Raw genomic sequence first — 20366 nt, 5'->3', positions numbered from 1 at the left:
GGGATCGTGCAATTGATTTGGTTATTCTTTCGCTTTTTTAGAACTGATTTTCAATTCACCAGACTTACATATAAAGGACATGAAAGCTGGGTTGGAAGGGGCCCTGAGCAACCTGATCCAGTGGGGTTGGAAGTAGATAATCTTTAAAGTCCCTTCCAACCCAAACCATTCTATAATTCCATGTTTCTATGAATCCTGGTGAGCTCACACAAATATATCCAAGAGATCCTGTCACTTCCTGGGTTGACACTGCACAGCAGGCATTGCTAAAGTAAGAAGTTTTTGATTTAGAACCTAATCTGCATGTGTTTAACACCAGAGAGTCCTTCTAGCCTTCAGTATTTCAGGTTCCTTTTAAATTACTTTGCATTTCTTAATTTTGATTACTATGTCTCAAATGTCAATAAAATAAATAGAAACTATTTGCATTCACTAGCCAACCATGTAAATATCCGTTATAAAATAAGATTTTTAAAAGCCTTTCAATGTTTTTATTGCAGTTACATCACTTGTATAAAATACCTCTGTCTTTTACACATTCTTTTTACAGTGCCTTGGGGGAGAAGACATTTCTAAGTTAACATCTGCTTAATACCTTGTCTGATTTCAAATATTTGCAAATAACATGTTGCTTTCTGATTTTTACACTGAAAAATCAAAAAGAAAACTAAAACTGCCACCAGTCTTCCAACTTGGAGTAAAATTTCTCAGTGCTCTAAACTGATGTACAGATGTTTTTAAGGCATTTTTGCTTTAATGCTGGAAGAACACAAGAAAATATTAGTTAGAAGAGGTTTTACGAGGAAATATAAAAAACATGCATGAAGGTTAAACAATACTTTTTTTAATCCCTTAAAAATCTTTATGAGATATAATAGCTATCTGATGAAAGAAAATATTCTGTGGATATACAAAAATTTTGTTATGTCTTCATAATAAGGTATGTAGAGATATAAAGTGAAAATGAACTTACTGTGGGAGTAAGCAACTCTTTTGACTCTTTCGCAGACATAACTTGCATTTTTCACAAACCAGGAATAGTATTCAACACAGTACCTGAAGATGCAGTTACAGATAGGAGATGCAGTTAAAGATAAGAGGTTTGTTATCTCTCATAAGGAGAGGACTTTGGACAAGGGCATGAAGTGATAAGATGAGGAGGAATGGCTTCAGGCTGAACGAGGGCAGGTTTTGTTTAAATATTAGGCAGAAATTCTTTCTTGTGGGTGGTTAGACAGTGGGACAGGTTCTCCAGAGAATCTGTAGATGTCCCATCCCTAGGAGTGCTCCAGGTCAGGTTGGATGGGGCTTGGAGCAGCCTGGGATAGTGGAAGGTGCCCCTGCCCATGGCAGCAGAGTTGGAACTAAATGGTCTTCAGATCCCTTCCTCTCAAACCAGTCTATGATCCTATGAAAAGCACAGTATGTCATGCTGCTATTACTGAATATGGAAATAAAATTCCAACCTCAATGATGTCATTACACGTTTGGAAAAATGCAGCTGGGCTTTTTTCACTTAGCTGGAATACAGATCAGGTACTGATCAGTGCACTGGGACACATTTGGGTCTCAGCCGATGGCCACAGACCCTCCAAAATAATCACTGGTGATTAAAAATTGTCATCTGGGGGAGAAAAAGCCGGAAGAAGTATTTTAAGGAGACAGAGGGAAGAAAAACTAGGATTTACCTCATGGCTTCCTTTCTGGAATATCTTCTCTGACCGACACAGAGGCACAGCTGGAAGAACCTACAGAGCTCCATCACACAGGGGTTGATCTTCTGCACCATGAGAGTGACAGGAGGGGAGGTCACACGGGGCTCTCTGAGCATGGCCTGAGGGCACCCTGGGGAAAACATAGCTCTGAACTACTCCAAAAACGTGTCCCACTAAGCTTCTTGCTCTGCCTTATCTGGGCTATGGTCTCCAAAGCAATGTATTCCCTACTCCAGCAAATAAAGGATATCCCTGCAAATGCCATCCTGGGGCTCTGGGGAGGCAGGGAGGCAGGGAGGCAGGCAGGAAGGCAGGAAGGCAGGAAGGAAGGCAGGAAGGAAGGCAGGAAGGAAGGAAGGAAGGCAGGAAGGAAGGAAGGCAGGAAGGAAGGAAGGAAGGCAGGAAGGAAGGAAGGAAGGCAGGAAGGAAGGAAGGCAGGAAGGAAGGAAGGCAGGAAGGCAGGAAGGAAGGCAGGAAGGAAGGAAGGCAGGAAGGAAGGAAGGCAGGAAGGCAGGAAGGCAGGAAGGAAGGCAGGAAGGAAGGCAGGAAGGAAGGCAGGAAGGCAGGAAGGAAGGCAGGAAGGAAGGCAGGAAGGAAGGCAGGCAGGAAGGAAGGAAGGCAGGAAGGCAGGAAGGCAGGAAGGAAGGCAGGAAGGAAGGCAGGAAGGAAGGCAGGAAGGCAGGAAGGAAGGCAGGAAGGAAGGCAGGAAGGAAGGCAGGCAGGAAGGCAGGAAGGCAGGAAGGAAGGCAGGAAGGAAGGAAGGAAGGCAGGAAGGAAGGCAGGAAGGAAGGCAGGAAGGAAGGCAGGAAGGCAGGAAGGCAGGCAGGCAGGCAGGAAGGCAGGCAGGAAGGCAGGCAGGAAGGCAGGAAGGCAGGAAGGCAGGAAGGCAGGAAGGCAGGAAGGCAGGAAGGCAGGAAGGCAGGAAGGCAGGAAGGCAGGAAGGCAGGAAGGCAGGAAGGAAGGAAGGAAGGAAGGAAGGAAGGAAGGAAGGAAGGAAGGAAGGAAGGAAGGAAGGAAGGAAGGAAGGAAGGAAGGAAGGAAGGAAGGAAGGAAGGAAGGAAGGAAGGAAGGAAGGAAGGAAGGAAGGAAGGAAGGAAGGAAGGAAGGAAGGAAGGAAGGAAGGAAGGAAGGAAGGAAGGAAGGAAGGAAGGGCAAAGTGAGGCAGCTGTGGTGTGACTGTCAACTATTTTTTTCCATCTGTGTAACTAGCAGCAGGCTTTGGCCCCGTGTGGATAAACTGCCTTACCTGCTGAGTCTAATCCCCTCAGACAGTGTAATTGCATTTCCAGGTTCACATGTCTCACACACTTTATAGCTCTGGGCAGTGCTATGTTATGTGATAGCAGAGGTTATGAAGGTTAAATTTGGACTAATGAAGTTCTGTTGAAATAAGCTCGAGTCATCTAGTGCTGACAAGAAATTTAATATAAAATGGCATTCTTGGGCAGGAGGAAAATCAAGGGTCTGCCAGCCTGAAAGAGATTGCTCTGAAACTATTTCCCTCCTGGCAGCACTTGACCAAGATAGCAGGAATATGTGAGGAGTAAGGCACAGACACTGGCAGCTCCCAAACTCACAGGCTGCTCTGAAAACCAGTTGTGTGTCAAAGGCACTGCACAAATATCAGGTGTAATTAGCCAGGGATGGGCAAGAGAGAGACCCATTTCTCCTCACCCCAGAAATTTCACATCAAGGTCATTAGGCCTTGTCCACTTAATAGCATTTGACACACCTTGATATTTTCCTACATGGAGTAAATTAAAAAATGATTCCTTGCTTAAGTAAACACACTTCATGTCAATAAGAGCATGGGACAATGAGTTTTTAATACAAGTTGTCCCTGAGAAGTACTGTTAAAATTGATGAGAAATATTAAAGTTGATGAATAATTAAAACTTGCTGGAGGCCACCCTCCTACGAATTTCAGCCTCCACAGAAGTGAGTCCTCCTATCCTGCCAACCAGATGTTAAATGCTTTACTCAAGCCATGTGTTTTGCCAGCAGAAATTCAGTTTTATCTAGCTGCAAATTGAATGATGGCAATTTCAATTTGGAGTCATCTATTTGGGAAAGAGAAGTCAAACAAAAATGCTGAAAGCTAAGGAAATTGATTTGGTTTTCATTTTTGACAATCACTTTAAATTAACACTGTGTTTGCATAATACTATATTTGTTTAATGATGAAATTATTTTTCAATTAATTTTCTATTTAATTTTTTTGATTGCATTGTATATTCACATCATATCACTGAAATTTAAATTTTCACCCATTCATAGTAATGCTTTATACCTCTTCTGTAATAAATTTCTACTGTGAAAAGTTTTGGTGTTTTTTTTGTGTGTTCAGTACATAAGTTCATAAAGATAATTAAAAATAGGATTTTAGAACTTTCTTTTCTAAGAATTCTCTTTCTTAAGAAATTGAATTAGTGAAGAGACTAGAAAAGGCAAGAACCACAGCTCCTGCAAAGAGATTTCCTCCCTTGTGTTTCAAATTGCCACATTATTGTCAAGGGCAGTGAAGTGACCAACTTTTGCAGTAAACAGACAGTTCTTTTATTAATTCAATATCACATCCCTGTGACACTGAGATTAAATTTTGCTGCCTGTAAAGAGCAATGTTATGGTTACTGTGAATGATTCAGACTCAAAATATCTCTCCCTGCATTCTCTAACATGCACATTTATGTGTTTTATTAGTTGGGACCTACTTCTGATTTAAGAAATGAATTACTGCAATAATGAGTCATCCCTCAGAACAACATGGATGCCTTTTCTTACTTTGGGATCTCACTGTTGGATTTCTTTCCCTAAATGTACAATTGTTAGAATCAGGCAGGCAGCCTCTGCCTCTGTGGTTTCTCACAGAGAGGCATTTGGTGACTCCAGTTCACCCATCTCACTGAAATCCATGTTTCCCAACTTCTTCAAAACATCCTAGGTTCTCCAGGATCTGTGGTGTTGCACACCAGAGGACGACTCTGGTATTTGGAACTCTTTAAACAGAAGTAAGATGAGAGAAAAGTAAGCCTGGTTTCAGAATTGAACAGCATTATAAGAGCTACAAGGATGACCATGAAAACCAAAGTTATTTGCCCAGCATTTTAGTTCTTTAGACTCCTCTGGTTTTATCTAAAATATCGATTCAGGATATTGAAGACCCCTGCAGGTTGGGCTGATAAGTTATCTTTGCTCTACCCAGCATCTGTGCTTCTCTTAGACAGTCACCACACAGAAGCACAAGCAGGTGAGAACTGAGCTTTCACAAAGGTCTAGCTGATGATGATCCTTCATTAGCTGAGGAAGTAATTTGCAGTACTGGAAATTCTGAACAGTTCTGGGTGTTTCATGTGGTATGAGCTGGTTTCATAATTTTATTTATGATGAGATTTAAAGCATGATATTTTCTTTTGGAATGACTTTTAAGAATGAGTTCTCCGATAACCAATCAATACTAAAATTGCCACACAGAGTTCCTATGTTAATTCCATCACCACAGTGTGATCTCTGTTTTGATTTTGTAGTTGTGTGCAATTCACAAACAAATGGGAAGCAGTCCTTTGGACATTTTGAGTGGTTTACATACATAAACTGCCACAAACAAACCAACCATGTATGTTTTTTCTTCATGGGAACGTTTCTATCCTGCAGTACTTTCAAACACACTGCTGTTTCTGCTGTATGAGGTTCATTTACTTACTGGTAGCTGAGTAAAGTTTCAGAGTCACACCAGGTCGGTAGGAAGGTGGCATAGACAGCACTGTGGAAGGCAAATCTAAGGGAGGGAAGAGAATAGAACTTGCTTTCATACCTTAAACAAAAGGCAGGTTGATTGAAGGAGCAGCAGACAAAAATAAAAAACTAAACCTGAATTCACAGTTAATTAATAAACACTTACATAGGTAGTGATGTAGAAAATACATTTTCAGTCATCTATTTCTATATATTACTTTCTATTTCATAAATGTGCCAACTGACACACTTAGCTGCTATCCCAGACCAGTCTTACCTGGCTCTGTTTGCATCACTTTGTTGGCTTCTTGTGGAGACACTGTCTGCATCCAAACCATGGACATGTCAGCTGTGGGAACAAAGAGACACACACACTTCTGCCATTCATTATTTACCTGTCTTCTGGGAAGAATTGCTCTGTATGAGACGGCTCAACAGCCAGAGTCCCTCACCCAGAACTGCCAGTGTCATAAAAATGCCAGGATGAAATAGGAAGAACAAAAGCTGTACTTGAAAACCCTGTGGACTAGGGAAGAGCAGGAATTCAAGAAGGCATATTTAGGGGACACCAAAAGAAACATCTCTATTTTACTCTTTCACAGGTTTGCTCACCATATTTGGAGCAAATCGTGAAGGAAGATCCAAGTGGCAGAAATGTTTGTGGGAAACAAGATCAAGTTTTCCCCTAAAGATAAGAAACTACAGGATGGAACCTATAGCTGATTTTGACATTCCTGCAATAAAGTAATCAACTCACTGATAACCCAGAGAGGGTCTCCAACCTCCACCTCAGAGACACTTGGCCAAGCCCCACAGCAGTGGGGCAGGGCAGGTCCCAGGGCTCCTGGCCATACTCACTGGGGCTGGGCTGCAGGGCTGGCAGGGGGCTCAGAGGGGCTCTGGCTGAGCCTTGGGGCCTGGGAGCCTCCACGTGGGGTGATGGAAACCAGGATCCTTTGGCTCCAAGTGTCTCTGTCCACGGGGGGAACTTTGTGGTGGGGATTTCCCCTCCTTGCTGGGCAAGAGGCATCCTGGTAGCTGGAGAAGCAAGAGAGACAGAGAGGGCACCAGCACACTGAGGGTTCTGGTGCCCCATGGCAGCACCAACTGCAACACTGCGGGAAAATAATACTTAAAACACATCTAGAAAACCCCATCTACCCCTTGAGTGCTTCTCTGGCACTTGAGCAGCCACTTCTCCCTTTCATTTTAAATATGGAAACACAGGCAGCTCCAATAATGTTTGAAATTTTAACTTAGAAAGTTTCAATGTGTGAGTTTTTATAAAAAAGAAAGAAACTGAAATGTTCCTGCAGGGTTTTGTGTTTCTCGTCACATATTTTGTGCCTAATTTCCTGGACTGCTTCATTACAGTAGAAAGAGAGAAAAGTCTTGTCTGTTTGAAGGTGAGCAGGCAGGTCCTGGAGGGCAGATGCTGCAGTTTGAGAACTGACACTCATGGTTATAAGAGATAACAAAGGCTGGCATGTGGTTAAGGAAATTTAAACATTTTATAAAAGACAGCAGACTGACTACAGGAAATGCAGGCATTTTGTAGGGGAGATGCAGCTGCAACGACAAGGAGGTATGAAGTCAAGGTCAGAATTTCTATCAGTTTCTACTGCAAGTGAGCAGGTGCAAAGCCTTGGGTTTTGGCTCCCAAAATGGGGCAGATCAGGACTTTTCTATCTTGTAGCCCCATAGCAAAGCCAAATGAACTAAAGTTTATGAAATGCTCAAGTACATCTGAATGTCATATAAAGAAATAGACAGAGAATAATACAGGGGGAAAAAAACCCAAAGAAAATAAGAGGAAATAGTTTAAATAATCTTATTTCTTGGTTCAAAACTAAAACACAGTTTTTCTTTTCTTCTCTGCCTCTTCAGAAAACTATTTTTTTTCTGGTAAAATGGCTTTTCACAGGAGTTTTTCTATCCTCCAGCTCTTCAGTGCATTACTGACATCATCTGCTGATTCAGAGAAATTTTTGTTACCCTTTATTTGGAGTTAACATCACAGTTAACTGTGCAGGAAACATATCTGATCACTTGTCAAGACATTAATCAAAGGCAGCACAAATTTAGGTCTGACAATATTTGCTCACATTTAAATGTCCACACATGTTCTGCTGAGGAATCCAGTGTCTTGTTTGGGTCTTCCTGCAATTTCACAAAACTTGAGAAAATGGAATCTAGGTTTTTGAGGTATGAGAAGACAAGGTTAGAGCACTCACTGTCCACTGCACATTGTGTGAGAAAAGGGAAAGAAATCAGATTCTGCTACCACAGAAACAGCTGTTGTTTCTAATTAAAGGGGGTTTTGGCCAAATGTCTTGTTTGTTTGTTTGTTTGTTTGTTTGTTTGTTTGTTTGTTTGTTTGTTTTAAAAAGGAGAGAAACATCCCACAGGTTTCAGCACACACAATTTGCCACTGATTTCAGTCTGCCTGCATTAATTATTGAAAATGGGAGATAGTGATGGGCAACAGGGAAAGGTGAGCACCTGAAGCGCAGCTCAAACTGCAAAGGAGTTTTGGGTGGAGGAACCACGCAGGAGAACAGCTGATTGCATTCACCTCCACTCTGAAGGTAACTCATGTGAAGCTAGGAGGGCATTTGTGCTGAGAGCTGTGGAAGGCACCAGTTGGATTTAAGAGCACTAGAGACCCTCCCTAGCCCAATGCTGAATTCTGTAAAAGCTCTTGTCCCTGCAGGTTTTGTTTGTTCCTCCACCAGAAGACCATGTAACAAATAATTTAAAGTCTTTAAAATTTACTTACATTTATAATTATTGTATTAAATTTTCAACAATATAAAATATTATTCTAACTATAATCAAATATATAATACTATACAAATATATAAGCAATAATAAAAAATGAAATAATATTTATAGTAGTAGTAATGAGGATGGAGTACTCATTGCAAGAGCTATCTGGACATGATTTTCACTCTGGTTCTGTTTCCTTTTGTTCCCCAGGATGTACTTACCCAGGTCAGATGATGTGTTACTGGAAAATGTGTAATTAATAATAGGAGACTTCTCTAGTATTTCCAAGAAATCAGACAGATTTTTCCCTGCAAATAGAAATGCTTACAAATATCAAGAAAGGCTTCTTTCAATAATACATCATCACTGAGGAAAGCCAGGGCAGTATTCTGAATGATTTTAACTTTTACCTGTCTGCCCTGCCATCACACAGATGTAGATACAGTCAGAGTCATTGCTCTGACGCACTAAAAGGCAAAAAAAAAAAAATTAAAAGAGATTATTGTTACCAGATTTCCTTACATAGAATTGTCTTAAACAGTTGAAAACACAAACAAAAAATGGCATTTGTCTATGGCAGATGATCAAGTATGCTCCTTCTGATCTAATTTTTCACAAAAACGTTAGACCATCATCAAATCCAAATGTTAGTATCTTCAGGGAAAAAGTTTTTATCTAATTAAAATTCTAAGTTACAAGTATTTTTATATGGAAAAAAAAAATAATCTTCAGCTAAAATAGCCCATACTTATTCTCTGTGAATCAGAATTTCTCAAAATGTCAGTAACAATTCTCAAACCCACCAATTTTTAGTAATTAATTATAAAACATTCAAAGAACATAACTGCTCACAGAAACATGTACATCTCTATATTACACACATGCACATTATATATGTATCTTGTTCCATGTGTTGCAGGAAAAATGCTGTTGAGTAAGAGCAATAGGCTTTTATCCACATTTTTATGGTGTTTTCATGTAGGAGTAAATGAGGCAGATCAGACAATGATAAATGTTCAAAGGAAATGCAAACCTGAGAGAATAGAAGTGGATTTGAAGATTTCTGTGAGATAACTGGTGGAGTTTCCAATGATATCAACAAGTAGAGCTGTAAAATCTAGACAACAAATAGAGAAAGTTTATTATTGAAACATATATCCTATCATGTATTCCAAGTTTAAAAATCACTTTTATATGTGATGTTATTTTAGATATATGCTCATACATGACAAAGTTTAAAACATTTTAAGGGTTAAAATATTTTGCTGGAGTGGACTGAAAAAAACAGGAGAATACTTTCAGAAGTATATTTCAAAGATGATATCCAAAATTACATCAGTGTGTCTAAAAGCAAACTTAAATGGCATTTGTCTGTACAAGAGAGCATTTTAAAGTAATGTTCTACTTAGTCTGCTTAAATGTAGAAGGAGATCTAAAGCCTGCAAGCTTTGCCTTTGCTGTAATTGCCTGTCTGCTGTGTAGGACTCTCCAATAGGCATTGGATTTTTTCCTCTGGGGTCTGCTTCAGGCACACTGATGATTCAGATGTCAGCCCAAAAATGGTTGGTGGTGTTGTGGTGGCACTTTCTAGCAGGGAAAGGTTACTGCTCTCACTCAAGGAGTGATGGACCCAAGCCCTGAATTTTTACTGCTGTGGAGAAACTCCAATTCCCAAGATATTCTGGAACTGCAGCAGAAAGATTAAAGATTCTCTGTCATTCTCCAAGGTGAACTGGGTATTTATCCATAAAGGCTTGTGAGATGTGTGGGTCCAGAGAAAGCCATGAAAGCCACTGTGGGGCTTTGTGCAGGGTCACCACGTGTGGCAGAGAGGGTTTGGAGTCTGGTCTGCAGCTGCTGACCTACTCTTGATGCCTTACATTAACCAGGCATAGGATCCAAACACTCAGCTACACCCTGAAATGTAAAATTCTGTGAAACCAGGGGTGTGAATGAGGGTTTCAGGTGAAAGGTTTGCCCAACAGTATTTTGTAGTCTGTCCAACAGTTCTGTGAAGATGTTCATCCTTGCTTTTCACTCCTCTTGGGCTCACTGAAGTTGCTGGAGCCCCTTGGTGGAGAGAAGCCCTTGTTCATCTCCTGTTTTATTTTTCTCTCCTGAATTATCTCAGGAGAGAAAAAGTGGCCAAGATGATGTATCATATGTGGCTGGTTGTCTCTCCTGTGCTGCAATTTGTATTCCAAGGAGGAAAGGGAGGCCTTTTGCCAGTCAAACCACGCCAGTCACTTGACTGATGGCTCCATCCCAGACTGGCTGGCTGGGTGCAGCCACCTGAGGCTGAGGAGTGAGAGCAACCACTCATTGGGGGTCACTGATCTCTGTGTGGTGGTGGCAATCACAAGGATGAAGTCTGCAGAATTCAGACTACAGCCTCCAGCTCCAAAGGAAATAATTCAGCTTAAGCACATGCAATTGCCAACCTCTTTTGTGTACCCACCTGTCAAGTCATTTGTCACATTATTCAAACAGTAGCAGTAGTGCAGAGGGAACTTGCCAGGGTCAATAGTTTTTGCATTAGAGACTGGAGGGAGAGACAGAGAAAAAAAAAATCAATGTCTTGTTGCAGGGGCTGTGGGAGAGAAACTGCTCCTGAGCAGAGCAAAGCACCAACACTCACTGTTATAGATGGTGACTGACACTTTGTGGAAGGCAAACGAGCTGTAAGAGGTGACAGTCAGCAAAGAGAAGAGTTTCTTGCTACCTGCAGAAACACAGGTCCATGCTGTTAGTGCTTGGAGCAAATTGTGAGAACAGCATGAGAGCTAAATGACTCTGCTCATTTGGTGTCTAAAGCATTCCCGAGGTGCCAGTATGATACAGCTGCCTCACACCCAGTCTGTTCTCATTTCCACTGAAGGAAAGATCATTTGTATTGCTTCTTCCTTTCCATTTTGTTTTTCTTTTAATTGAAATGTACACTGGATTAGAAAGTGCTTTCAAAAGGTGTCCCACAAGTAATTACATTGTGTCTATATAAAAATCCACACTAATTTCCAGGTTCTCTGGGGCAGACAGACATCTGCATTGTAAATGCATGAAGGTAACTTGCTCCTAGAAGCAAATCTGGAGGCTGACAGCACAGGTTTACAGCTTCTCCTGCTAACCCTTGTAGTGCCTTTTCTCCTGCACTGCTGGGTGGCAGCTGTGACCTGCCCCATTACCTCTGAGTGCAGTGCTCAGCATCCCATTCACCAGCTCTGTCAGGTTAATAGCAGCCAGGTCCAGGGACTTTGCAGGCAGCTCTGAAAGAAAAGGGGTGCCTGAGGACACAAGGAAACAGCTGTGCATCCACTGCTTTGATGTGCTAGATGTCTGACAGAACAAGAAGAACAAAAGAAGCAGATTGTATACTGGGGTGCACCAAAAAAAAAAAACTGACGGGAAAAGAAAATTCCAGCACCACAGAGATGAGTCTAGAAAATTGCAAGATCTAGCAAGAGTGGAATGGTGGTCTAAAATCCAGGTCTGCCAGCTGTGCCCTTGAGCATGCCCTTGAGCAGCTGCAGGACCCAGCCAGCCCTGCTGTGCTGGTGCCCTCTCCTGCTGGGTGATGGGTGTTTGCTGCCAGCAGAGCAGCAGATCTCACCATGCTGGTCACTACAGGCAGAGGAAGTGCCTAGGAAATGTTCCACCTTCCCCAAATCTACAGGAAAATACAGATTTTTGTTTTTCAGCTGCATTGATGGCTATACTGCTTGCTACAACAGAATAATTTTGCTGTAGCCAAATCACACTTTTTATCTTAACATGTTTTATTTCTGTTGATGTTGCTTATTTGTTTTTCCCAAGTCAAAAGTTTCAAGGATATTTTTGGCTTCCCTCCCACAAAGTCATGCTGCAGCAGAGCAGTACAATGTCTGTGTGAGGGAGGAAGGTGTGTGTGAGCCTGACAGAGAGAGGAGGAACAGAGCAGGACAGAAAAAGAAGCACAGAAAGCTGAGATGAGAACAAAATTGAATTTGGGGAGAAATGCAATTTTCCAATGACATCAGTGTTATTTATAACCAAATTGAAGCCAAGCTGCACCCCAGGGCTGTAAGTAGTGCTTGTCCACAGCATAGAAGAGAGAAAAGGAAAAAAAAAAGGGAATGAAGAGCTGGGAAGGAGAGACAGGAACAAGAGAAGAGCAGATTTTGGGAAGGACAGTTGTTAACCTGGCCAGGGACTGGATGGGGTGGGGTGGGCTGGGGCTCCCAGACTCTGCAGGAGCAGGGCCCATCTGCTGCCACCTCCATGCCAAACACTGCACCTCCTATTCCCATTAACACCCCAGGGCTGGGGCCCCTGATGTGCTGCCTGTTACCTGCAGTAGCCAGCACTGCCACTTGCTTCTCTTTCTTGTTTTCTTTTCTTGTGCATGAAGCTGAAACGTGAAGAAAGAGACTGAGAAACAGTTTTCCCTGTTGAGTTTGCCCCTCAATAATCAAAATAAAAATAGAATAGTAAATATTTATAGAGATCTTCACTAGGTTTGCACACAGAATTTGCAGTAAGGTACAAAGTAAAATAAGTCCTAATCCAAACAAACTTTCCCTTCTCTTTGCATGTTGGTTATTCAGATCAGTCATGCAATTGAGGACTGTCCTCAAGAGCTGTGTTGCAGGAAGAATGGGCTGAAACTGGATTCAAGAGATTGGACTGGGTTTCTGGGATTCACTCTGTGACTAGCTGAGGTGCACAAGAGTAAATGAGATCTTGCAGGAAAATTGAAGATGTGTGTTTGAGATTTAGGTTTCCTATCCCACCAGAAGAGAGCTGAGTACCTCCTAAGAGTAATCCAAAAGGCTCTCCAAAGGAGTCAGTGCTAGAAAATGCTGATCTGCCATGTTCCTATGAAGCTTCAGCTTCTCAGCCCATCCAGGTTGCCCTTTATATATGTTTATAAAGGAGAATACCCAGCTGAAAGTGTGTAATCCAGGGCTTATAAATTGTGATGTGGTGTTATTCAGCTGTATTAACAACCCTCAATTAGTCAGAGCTAAATCTGGATTGACAGTCCTGGTGGTAGGAGCTCTTCTAACCCTTCTCTCTCTTTCCTTATAAACCTTTCTGATTCCAGATTCTCAGCATGGCATCCAGGAATAGGCACCACCTGGTGTGCTCTCTGAATGTCACCAGCCCTGAGCTCCAGCCTGTCAGTCCCCACACAGGGGAAAGAACCAAACCTGCCACAGATGTGGGGATGGGGCCATGGGAGAAGCTGGGAAAGAGGCACCTGGGTTATTCCCTTGGGAGCACCAGACCATTGTCCTTACCTGTGCTGAAAACCAGAAAGAGACATAGAAACCCCAGGCTCATCTTGGCTGCCACGTGCCAGCAGAATCCCTGCATGGTGGATGCTGACTTCAGCAGGTTTGGCTGGTCTAGGAGAGAGAAATGCTCTTTTGGTGGTGGTAAAAGTTTTAGTGTGGAGCGATTTTGTCCAGCCCTTGTCCAAGACTGGTTTGACCACAGGAGAAATTTCAGATTTCTGTGATGCAGAGAAAGATTTGTGTTGGAAATTACAAAGAAAGAGAGATCCCACAATCAGTATTTCCTCTGTGCCTGTGGGTGCAGTGAGTTTAGCATGTGCCTCTCAGTTTTTGAGTCTTACCTAACTGGCTATTCTGGGGACTTGGTAAGGGTGTCAACACAGCCCTCTTCTCTGGCAGGATGAGCTGTGCCTAAAAGGCACCTGACACATCAAGTGCCTAAAGTCTTTCTGTTAAAACAAGATAAAATTTGCTTATGTTTATTTTCAAACCAGAAAGGTCAGCTGAGGTTCTCTTCCACAGAAATGTTGCTTTTCTGATCATTCCTGGTCTTGTATTTCTGTAGTTACTGTCACCAGGTTGTGTCCTGTGCTTGCCTACCTTCTTGGTAATGATTAACAGTGTTCTGCCTTTCAGACCATGAGCTGCTTTCCAGGTTTCAATGATTTAATTAGACATGGTTAGGAAGGGAAAAAAAAGAGAAAGTTTCTTTTCATGTTTCCCCTCTTTTTGCAATATGAGAACATGTCAAATAACTCTGTAGTTGTAAGAAAATGAGGGATGATACGAAAATCAGAAAAAAAAGTCTAAAATTTTTTAATATCCTCTTGGAGCAGCTAATCTCGCAAGTATGCAGCAAATCATTATCTTGAAGATACGGTTTGATTGTTTACTGGTTTATCATCATAGTTACAATATTTTTCATATTGAAGTCTCTAGAGGATTAACACATTCCAAAAATGGCTTACTTGTATTCAGTGGCTCTAAAGAGACTCTTCCTTGGGATGGTGAAACAATACTAAATATTTCTGTATTGGAAATGTCCATGTTTTCTGGTTTGATGAGTCAAAAGTGTGTAAGTGCCAGCTCTGCTAATTCAAGCAAAGCTCTGAGAGCTTTCAAGCAGTTAATCCTACCTGTTCAGTCCATCTGCCCAATCCTTTTTATTCAGTCCCAAGCCTGGACTTATCCACAATTTCTGCACAGTATGTGCAGAAGAAAAGAACTGAGGCAGAAAGTGTTGGCCAAATCTCATTCCCAGACTTCATACTCCATCACCTTTCTGTGGAGTAATTATGCATGGAGAGAGTCCAGTATCCCATGGACAAGTCTAGCATCAAAAATCCTAAACCTGGCTTTTCCTGTGACAGTATTTGGGATCTGGCAAACTGCTAGACTACAGACCACGAAAATGTTGCTGTCATGAAAATCACAGGGTCCGACTCCTGGCAAGGTTGTCCCTGCTTCCACTCTCTGGTGTTATGAAGCTTCCTGGGACTTGTAACAGCTTTTTTTTTTCTTTAATGGATCTGTAGACTCTGTAATTAGGGGAGAGCAGTGTGTCAGCTCATGCCTGCTCACAGGCTGATGTGATGGAGGTGTAATCTGCATGGAAAAAGGTATAAAACCAATCCACATCTCTGAATTCTGATAATTTTTTTGTTGTCTTTGGTTTGGTTCAATGAAGTAGAGAGGAGTTAGTGAGAGATGCTCCTCAGTGGAGCTGAGCATGAGGAATTGGTGCTTGCAAAGCTGTAGGGAGGTGGCTGCTGGGGAGAGCAGGCTTTGGGAGGTGGAGAGGAGGGTGATCATGTAAAGGCAGGTTTGTAACTACATGTGACTTGGAGCAGGGGTCTGCGGTGGCTGGTGCATCTAGATAATCAAGTCTCCTATCACAGGGAAACTGTTGGGTTGAGTCTTTGTTTGAGGTGAGAAGTGGGGTGATTTGCTGCTTTTTTAATAGAACTTTATGCATTTTGATTGTGCTATGAGAAGTGCCCCCATAGCTCTATAAAATCTGCCATAGTATTGGTTGTGCTTTGTGATGATGGTTCAGTGTTTGTGGACCACAGACCCTCTGGGCATGTTCCCCATGACCTGTTCCAGGCTGCACAGCCAGGGCTGTACCTGTGCACAGCAACCCAAGGGACACCAGCAGGAGACACAGACAGCAGAGGTGCTGCCCCTGAGCTGTCCCTGAGGTGCAAGGCTGGTCAGCTGGAGGGTCTCTGCAGCCCTGACTGCTGAAAGACCCCACACCTCTGCCCTTCACAAGGATTTTGGCTGCGTGGTGGGTGGAAGAGCCACACCTAGGAGGTGGGAGAAGAGGGCATGCCCTGCCCCATTTTCAATCTGTCCCTACAGACCAATGGCCAGTGTTCATTCACCATGAGGAAACTTGATTTCCAGGACCTGCTTTGAGGAATATGGGCTTGGTCACCAGTGAATCACACCAGCACTGAAATTCTTGGTAAGTGCATTTCACAGACTGATGTGAAAGCACAACTCTTCTACAAAGGTTCATAAGTAAAAAGGTAGATAACAGATAATTTCCTATCAGAGATCCAACTTAGTACTGATTTATTTAAACTGGTCAGAGTTGTTTAAACTCTGGACACGGGAAAAATCATTTGACAGAGGACTTGGTATAGCAAGCAAGAGCAGGGTCTAAAGAGCATTCCTAAAAGACAGAGAAAAGGCAAGAGGATTGACACATGAAGGAATCATCTGTTTTAGGAGAGTGAGAAAAGCTGTAAAAATACAAACAAATAGAGCAAGATAAATTGTGCTTGGAAGCACTCCCCGCTTCCCCAGCACTTCCCCAGGGTGAAGTTTTCTTGCTCACCTGCACTGTCAGTCCCTTGCTGTATTCCTCACTGAGCTGCTCCTCTGTGCTAATCAACACACACAATTTTCTCCACACAGTGCTGGTTTCCAGCAGTAATTCACAGAAGGCATTAACCTGGCCATATCACACTACAGACTCAACCAAGCAAAACATCTAACGATAGGGACAACAGGCAAACATAACCTGGAAATGTGGATCAAAGTAAGACAAATCCTGCTCTGCTTCTAGCAAAGAAATACTGAGTATTGTTGGTATAAAATGATGGGAAGTCCTCCATTCATGAGGGCTTGTTTTGCCTGATTGCCAGATTTAGCACTGGTGTGTTCCCTGACCAGCACAAAATGCTTAAAAAGAAATTGCAGATAAATCTTAATACTAGGGATATCACTCCAAAATGTGCTACCCTTGCTCCTTATTTGGTAGAGACTTTGATTTAAATTTGAAGCATTAGCTTTTAGCTGCTTCCTAAAATCTTTTTCCAGCATTAACTCTCTGAAATTTATGCTATCCAATGAACTTTCAAAACCATGTCATGACAACAATTCCTAGAACTGTTGCCTGAAATATCTCTCAGCAATGTGAATATTAGTACTGTTAACTCTTGCAATACATGTCACGTTTGCGTTACTCTGGTTATTTGAGATCCAATTTTTATTTATAAGGGACAAGTCTTTATTACTTTGCAACTGTATCTCTCTTGCAGTGACTCCACTGCGATGACTGAAATACGTGCCCAGATTGCAAATATGAAACCCTCATTGTCCTCCAGATCAAAACCACCATTTCCATTTCAGACTAAACTGAGATTCACAGGCACTGAAGGCACAGGTGCCTCACAGCCCCGAGCAGGCAGACAAATCCAATAAATTGACTCAGAAGGTTTTCCTTCCAAACGTTTATCTGATAAAAGCTGGGGGTCAAGTCTTTGGTTACAACTTCTCCTTCACCTGTGCTGGCTATAACAATCCTACTCTGTTTATTTTAAGCTGAATGATATAAGTAGGATCTATTTTATATAGAACTGTTGATCCAGAGTTGCCTGAACTGCTGAATTGGAGATTTTAATCCAGTTCAAATTACTTTTATACACGCATGAAGACCTCTTATTAAATCCTTCTCTGTTGCTCTGGGCTAGCAGCAATCTTAAACCAATGTGTTTTTTAGCTATGCTTCAGTAGAACTCCTTTTAATGTGGCAGGTAACCATGAAGTTTGAATTGTTTTCATTTTTCCTGTACAAACCTAGTGCACTCCACTATCGAGCAGTTTCCTCATGTCTTCACGCTTACCAGAGCGGAACACAAATTAAGAGAACAAAGAAATAAAAGAGGAAAGTCCTTGAGTACAGATTTCCTTACCTTCATTCAGTTACAACATCTAAAGATCATGTCTCATTTTAAGCACACCATCATCCTCCAAGTCTAAAGAAATATTTCAAGTTAATGTGAAAATATGCCCGTGTTACAACCGCACGCTTCATTACGTTGATACAATTACTTTTTACGGTAAGATTTATTTGTGTGAGAATGCAATAAAATGAAATAAATATACATTTAATAAAATATTATTTAGTTTCCTCATTTCCACTGAGCATTAATAGCACAGCTGAAATGGTTTCCTCCAAGTACAAGCAAAACCACCAAGATCTTGAATAGTTAATATCAACTTACCTGATTTCTCATGACAAAAATTATTATCTTCAGAGCCTATATAAAACTGGAAGTTATTTCCAGGTCTTAATAAACACTTTGTGAAAAACTTTGAGTAGACAGGCTTGATAATCTTTCCTTAAAATCCTGTGAAAATTTTTATCCTAATCCCTGAAGGACTAACTGGAGGTAACACAATCATAAGCACACAAAGTGCCTGTTGAATCCTGCATGGAAAGGCTCTGTGGCAGGTCAGGTGGGGATTGGAAGCTCCCCTTGGCAGTAGAATTGAACTGTGGAGGATTTTTTTCCCTTTTAAAGGAACAGCTCTGCTTACTGCAATTAGACCAATGCCACCTTTGATGGTGAGAATTAGGCAAGGGTGAGCCCCTCTGGTGAAGCTTCAGCCATCCTTCAGTTCAAACAAGGGACATTGTCAAGGGGGCAGAGATCACACCTGAAGAGTATCTTAAGTGTGGAACCTCAAAAGGAATAAAATGTTAGTTAAAACAGGAAAAATTGCCTGGAATCGTGGTTAAGTGGAGAGGAAGGAAGAGAGGTCTGGTCAGAGCAATGACATAAGGCAGTTTCAGTGATGCTGAATGATGTTTAGTAGTATCCAGGGGAAGATCACTGTTAGACACAGCTGGCAAAATTCTGCTCCCATTTACTCCAGTGGGCTGGAAGTTATTCCTCTGAAATCAGTGAGTTTAGATGCAGCACGGTTAAAAGGCAATGATCATCCATTCAGTAATTTTATCACATTCCACCAAACATTTCAACTTGTGAGATCACTCAGAATGTTGTAGCAATTAATAAAGGAAATCTAAATGGATTCTGAAATGAAAAGTGTTTTAGCCACCATTTTATGTGTGTGGTTGAGCTGTGTGTCTGTGTGTCTGTCTAACAATCCTGCCTTCACCAAGAGCTTCAGATGCTGCAAGGCGACTGCAGCCACATTTAACAGAGCTGTAGCTGGTCAGTAAAATGCCCACACAACTGTGCACATGCACATACAATTTTTCCTTGTTTTCATTCACTCTGTCTTTTACAAAAAACATTATGCAGTGGGGTGTCACTGCATCTATTATTATTTAATTTTATATGGAATTTACTGTTGTGAAAAACAGAACATTTTTGAGACTTGTGACTGAATGCTGCAGCTGGAGAAATATAGAAGCACCTTTTCTTTGACAAGACTTACTTTTACTGACTTAATCACTAGTTGCTCAATATCACATCAAGAAGGCTGGGATGAAAGTCCTCTCTGTGGCAGCTGACAAAACCAGGTATAGCCAGGAAAATGTGTGTGCTGGGATCAGTTCCAGCCGTTTGATGTTTGCCTAGGAGGATAATTAGACTTTCAGCAGGTTTTGCCTCATGCTGTGTTTTACCCTGGGACTCTGTAATTTTAACTTTCCTCAGCTGCTGGGCAATGCTCAGGTGACCCAGGAGGGGGCTTTTGTTCAGCCCCAACTTTGACTCTGGGGGACAATGCTGTGTTCTCACTCAGAACATCCCTCTGAGCAAGGAGCTTTCTCAGGAGTATAATCTTTACATGCCTCCTTTTTCCAGCATCCCTTTGTGTGGCAGCACTCTGCCCATAACCAGCATCCCAAAATCCAGAACAGGAAAAGAAGACATTTTTAGAGTCTCTTAGTAACACAGTATAGACACAGAGTTCATATAAATTACCTAGTAAATGCATCCATTTGCTGAAGTTGCACAGGGTAAGGCCCTGCTAATGCAATTTCAATAATCACAAATTGAAGGAAATGCCTGTGATTTATCTCTAAGAGACAGTGTGGTGTGATGTTCTGGTGAGGACAGAGAAAATGAAGTCTGGCTGTTGGAGTTCCATCTCTCTGTGGCCTGAGAGCACTGAGTGAAAGCAATGAACTACTTCTTCCTTCTGGCTTTTTCTTAGGTCTTTAGACATTATTAAAATCTCTCTATAGAGATTTTTAGTTACAGAAATTGCAGTATGTGTAAGTGACTGCAAGACCTCCAGCCATACATTCCTGTGACCTCAGCCAGTGGCCTGAGCCAGCATCCCCCCCACCTGCCCTGTCCTGATGTGACCAGATGTCCTGGTTTGAGGGGAATTGAGTTTTTTCAAGAGGCTCTTGTCAAACCAATCAGTGGTCAGGTTTGAATGTTGGCACTTTTAGTGGCCACTGAGGGGTTGGACACGCCTCCAAGGACACAAGGGGTTAAAAGCAGGGAGTCCCAGAGGGGCTTCCTCTTTCTGGCTCTGCTTTCAGGAATGGAGCATCTTTACCCTCCTCCCCTACCCAGGCTGGGTGGGGGAGGAGAGCCACGTGGCCGGGCTGAAGTAAGCTGGGGCCCCGGGAAGGGGAGAGAGTGAACAGCACTGGAAC

At 42.1% G+C, this 20366-nt stretch overlaps 1 protein-coding gene across 2 annotated transcripts; it reads right to left on the bottom strand.

The window, feature by feature from the left end:
• Positions 1–483: 483 nt before the first annotated feature.
• On the bottom strand, positions 484–13591 carry HHLA1 (HHLA1 neighbor of OC90). 2 transcript variants are annotated; one of them, XM_063419310.1, is made up of 15 exons: positions 13493–13591; positions 12541–12600; positions 11399–11479; positions 10855–10938; positions 10675–10758; positions 9250–9333; positions 8627–8683; positions 8438–8524; positions 7553–7639; positions 6306–6485; positions 5725–5796; positions 5416–5490; positions 1689–1845; positions 974–1056; positions 484–759 (listed from the first exon to the last, which is right to left on the bottom strand). In XM_063419310.1, the coding sequence occupies exons 1-15, from the start codon at positions 13566–13568 to the stop codon at positions 716–718; spliced, it is 1311 nt and encodes a 436-aa protein (XP_063275380.1). In that variant the 5' UTR covers positions 13569–13591; the 3' UTR covers positions 484–715. The 2 variants fall into 2 exon arrangements, with proteins under 2 accessions (XP_063275380.1, XP_063275392.1); XM_063419322.1 differs by lacking the exon at positions 7553–7639.
• Between the last annotated feature and the right edge of the window lie 6775 nt (positions 13592–20366).

This window comes from Prinia subflava, chromosome 1 (genome assembly GCF_021018805.1).
Source record: "Prinia subflava isolate CZ2003 ecotype Zambia chromosome 1, Cam_Psub_1.2, whole genome shotgun sequence".
Lineage (NCBI taxonomy): Eukaryota > Metazoa > Chordata > Aves > Passeriformes > Cisticolidae > Prinia > Prinia subflava.
This window is presented reverse-complemented; position numbering and strand designations above follow the sequence as displayed.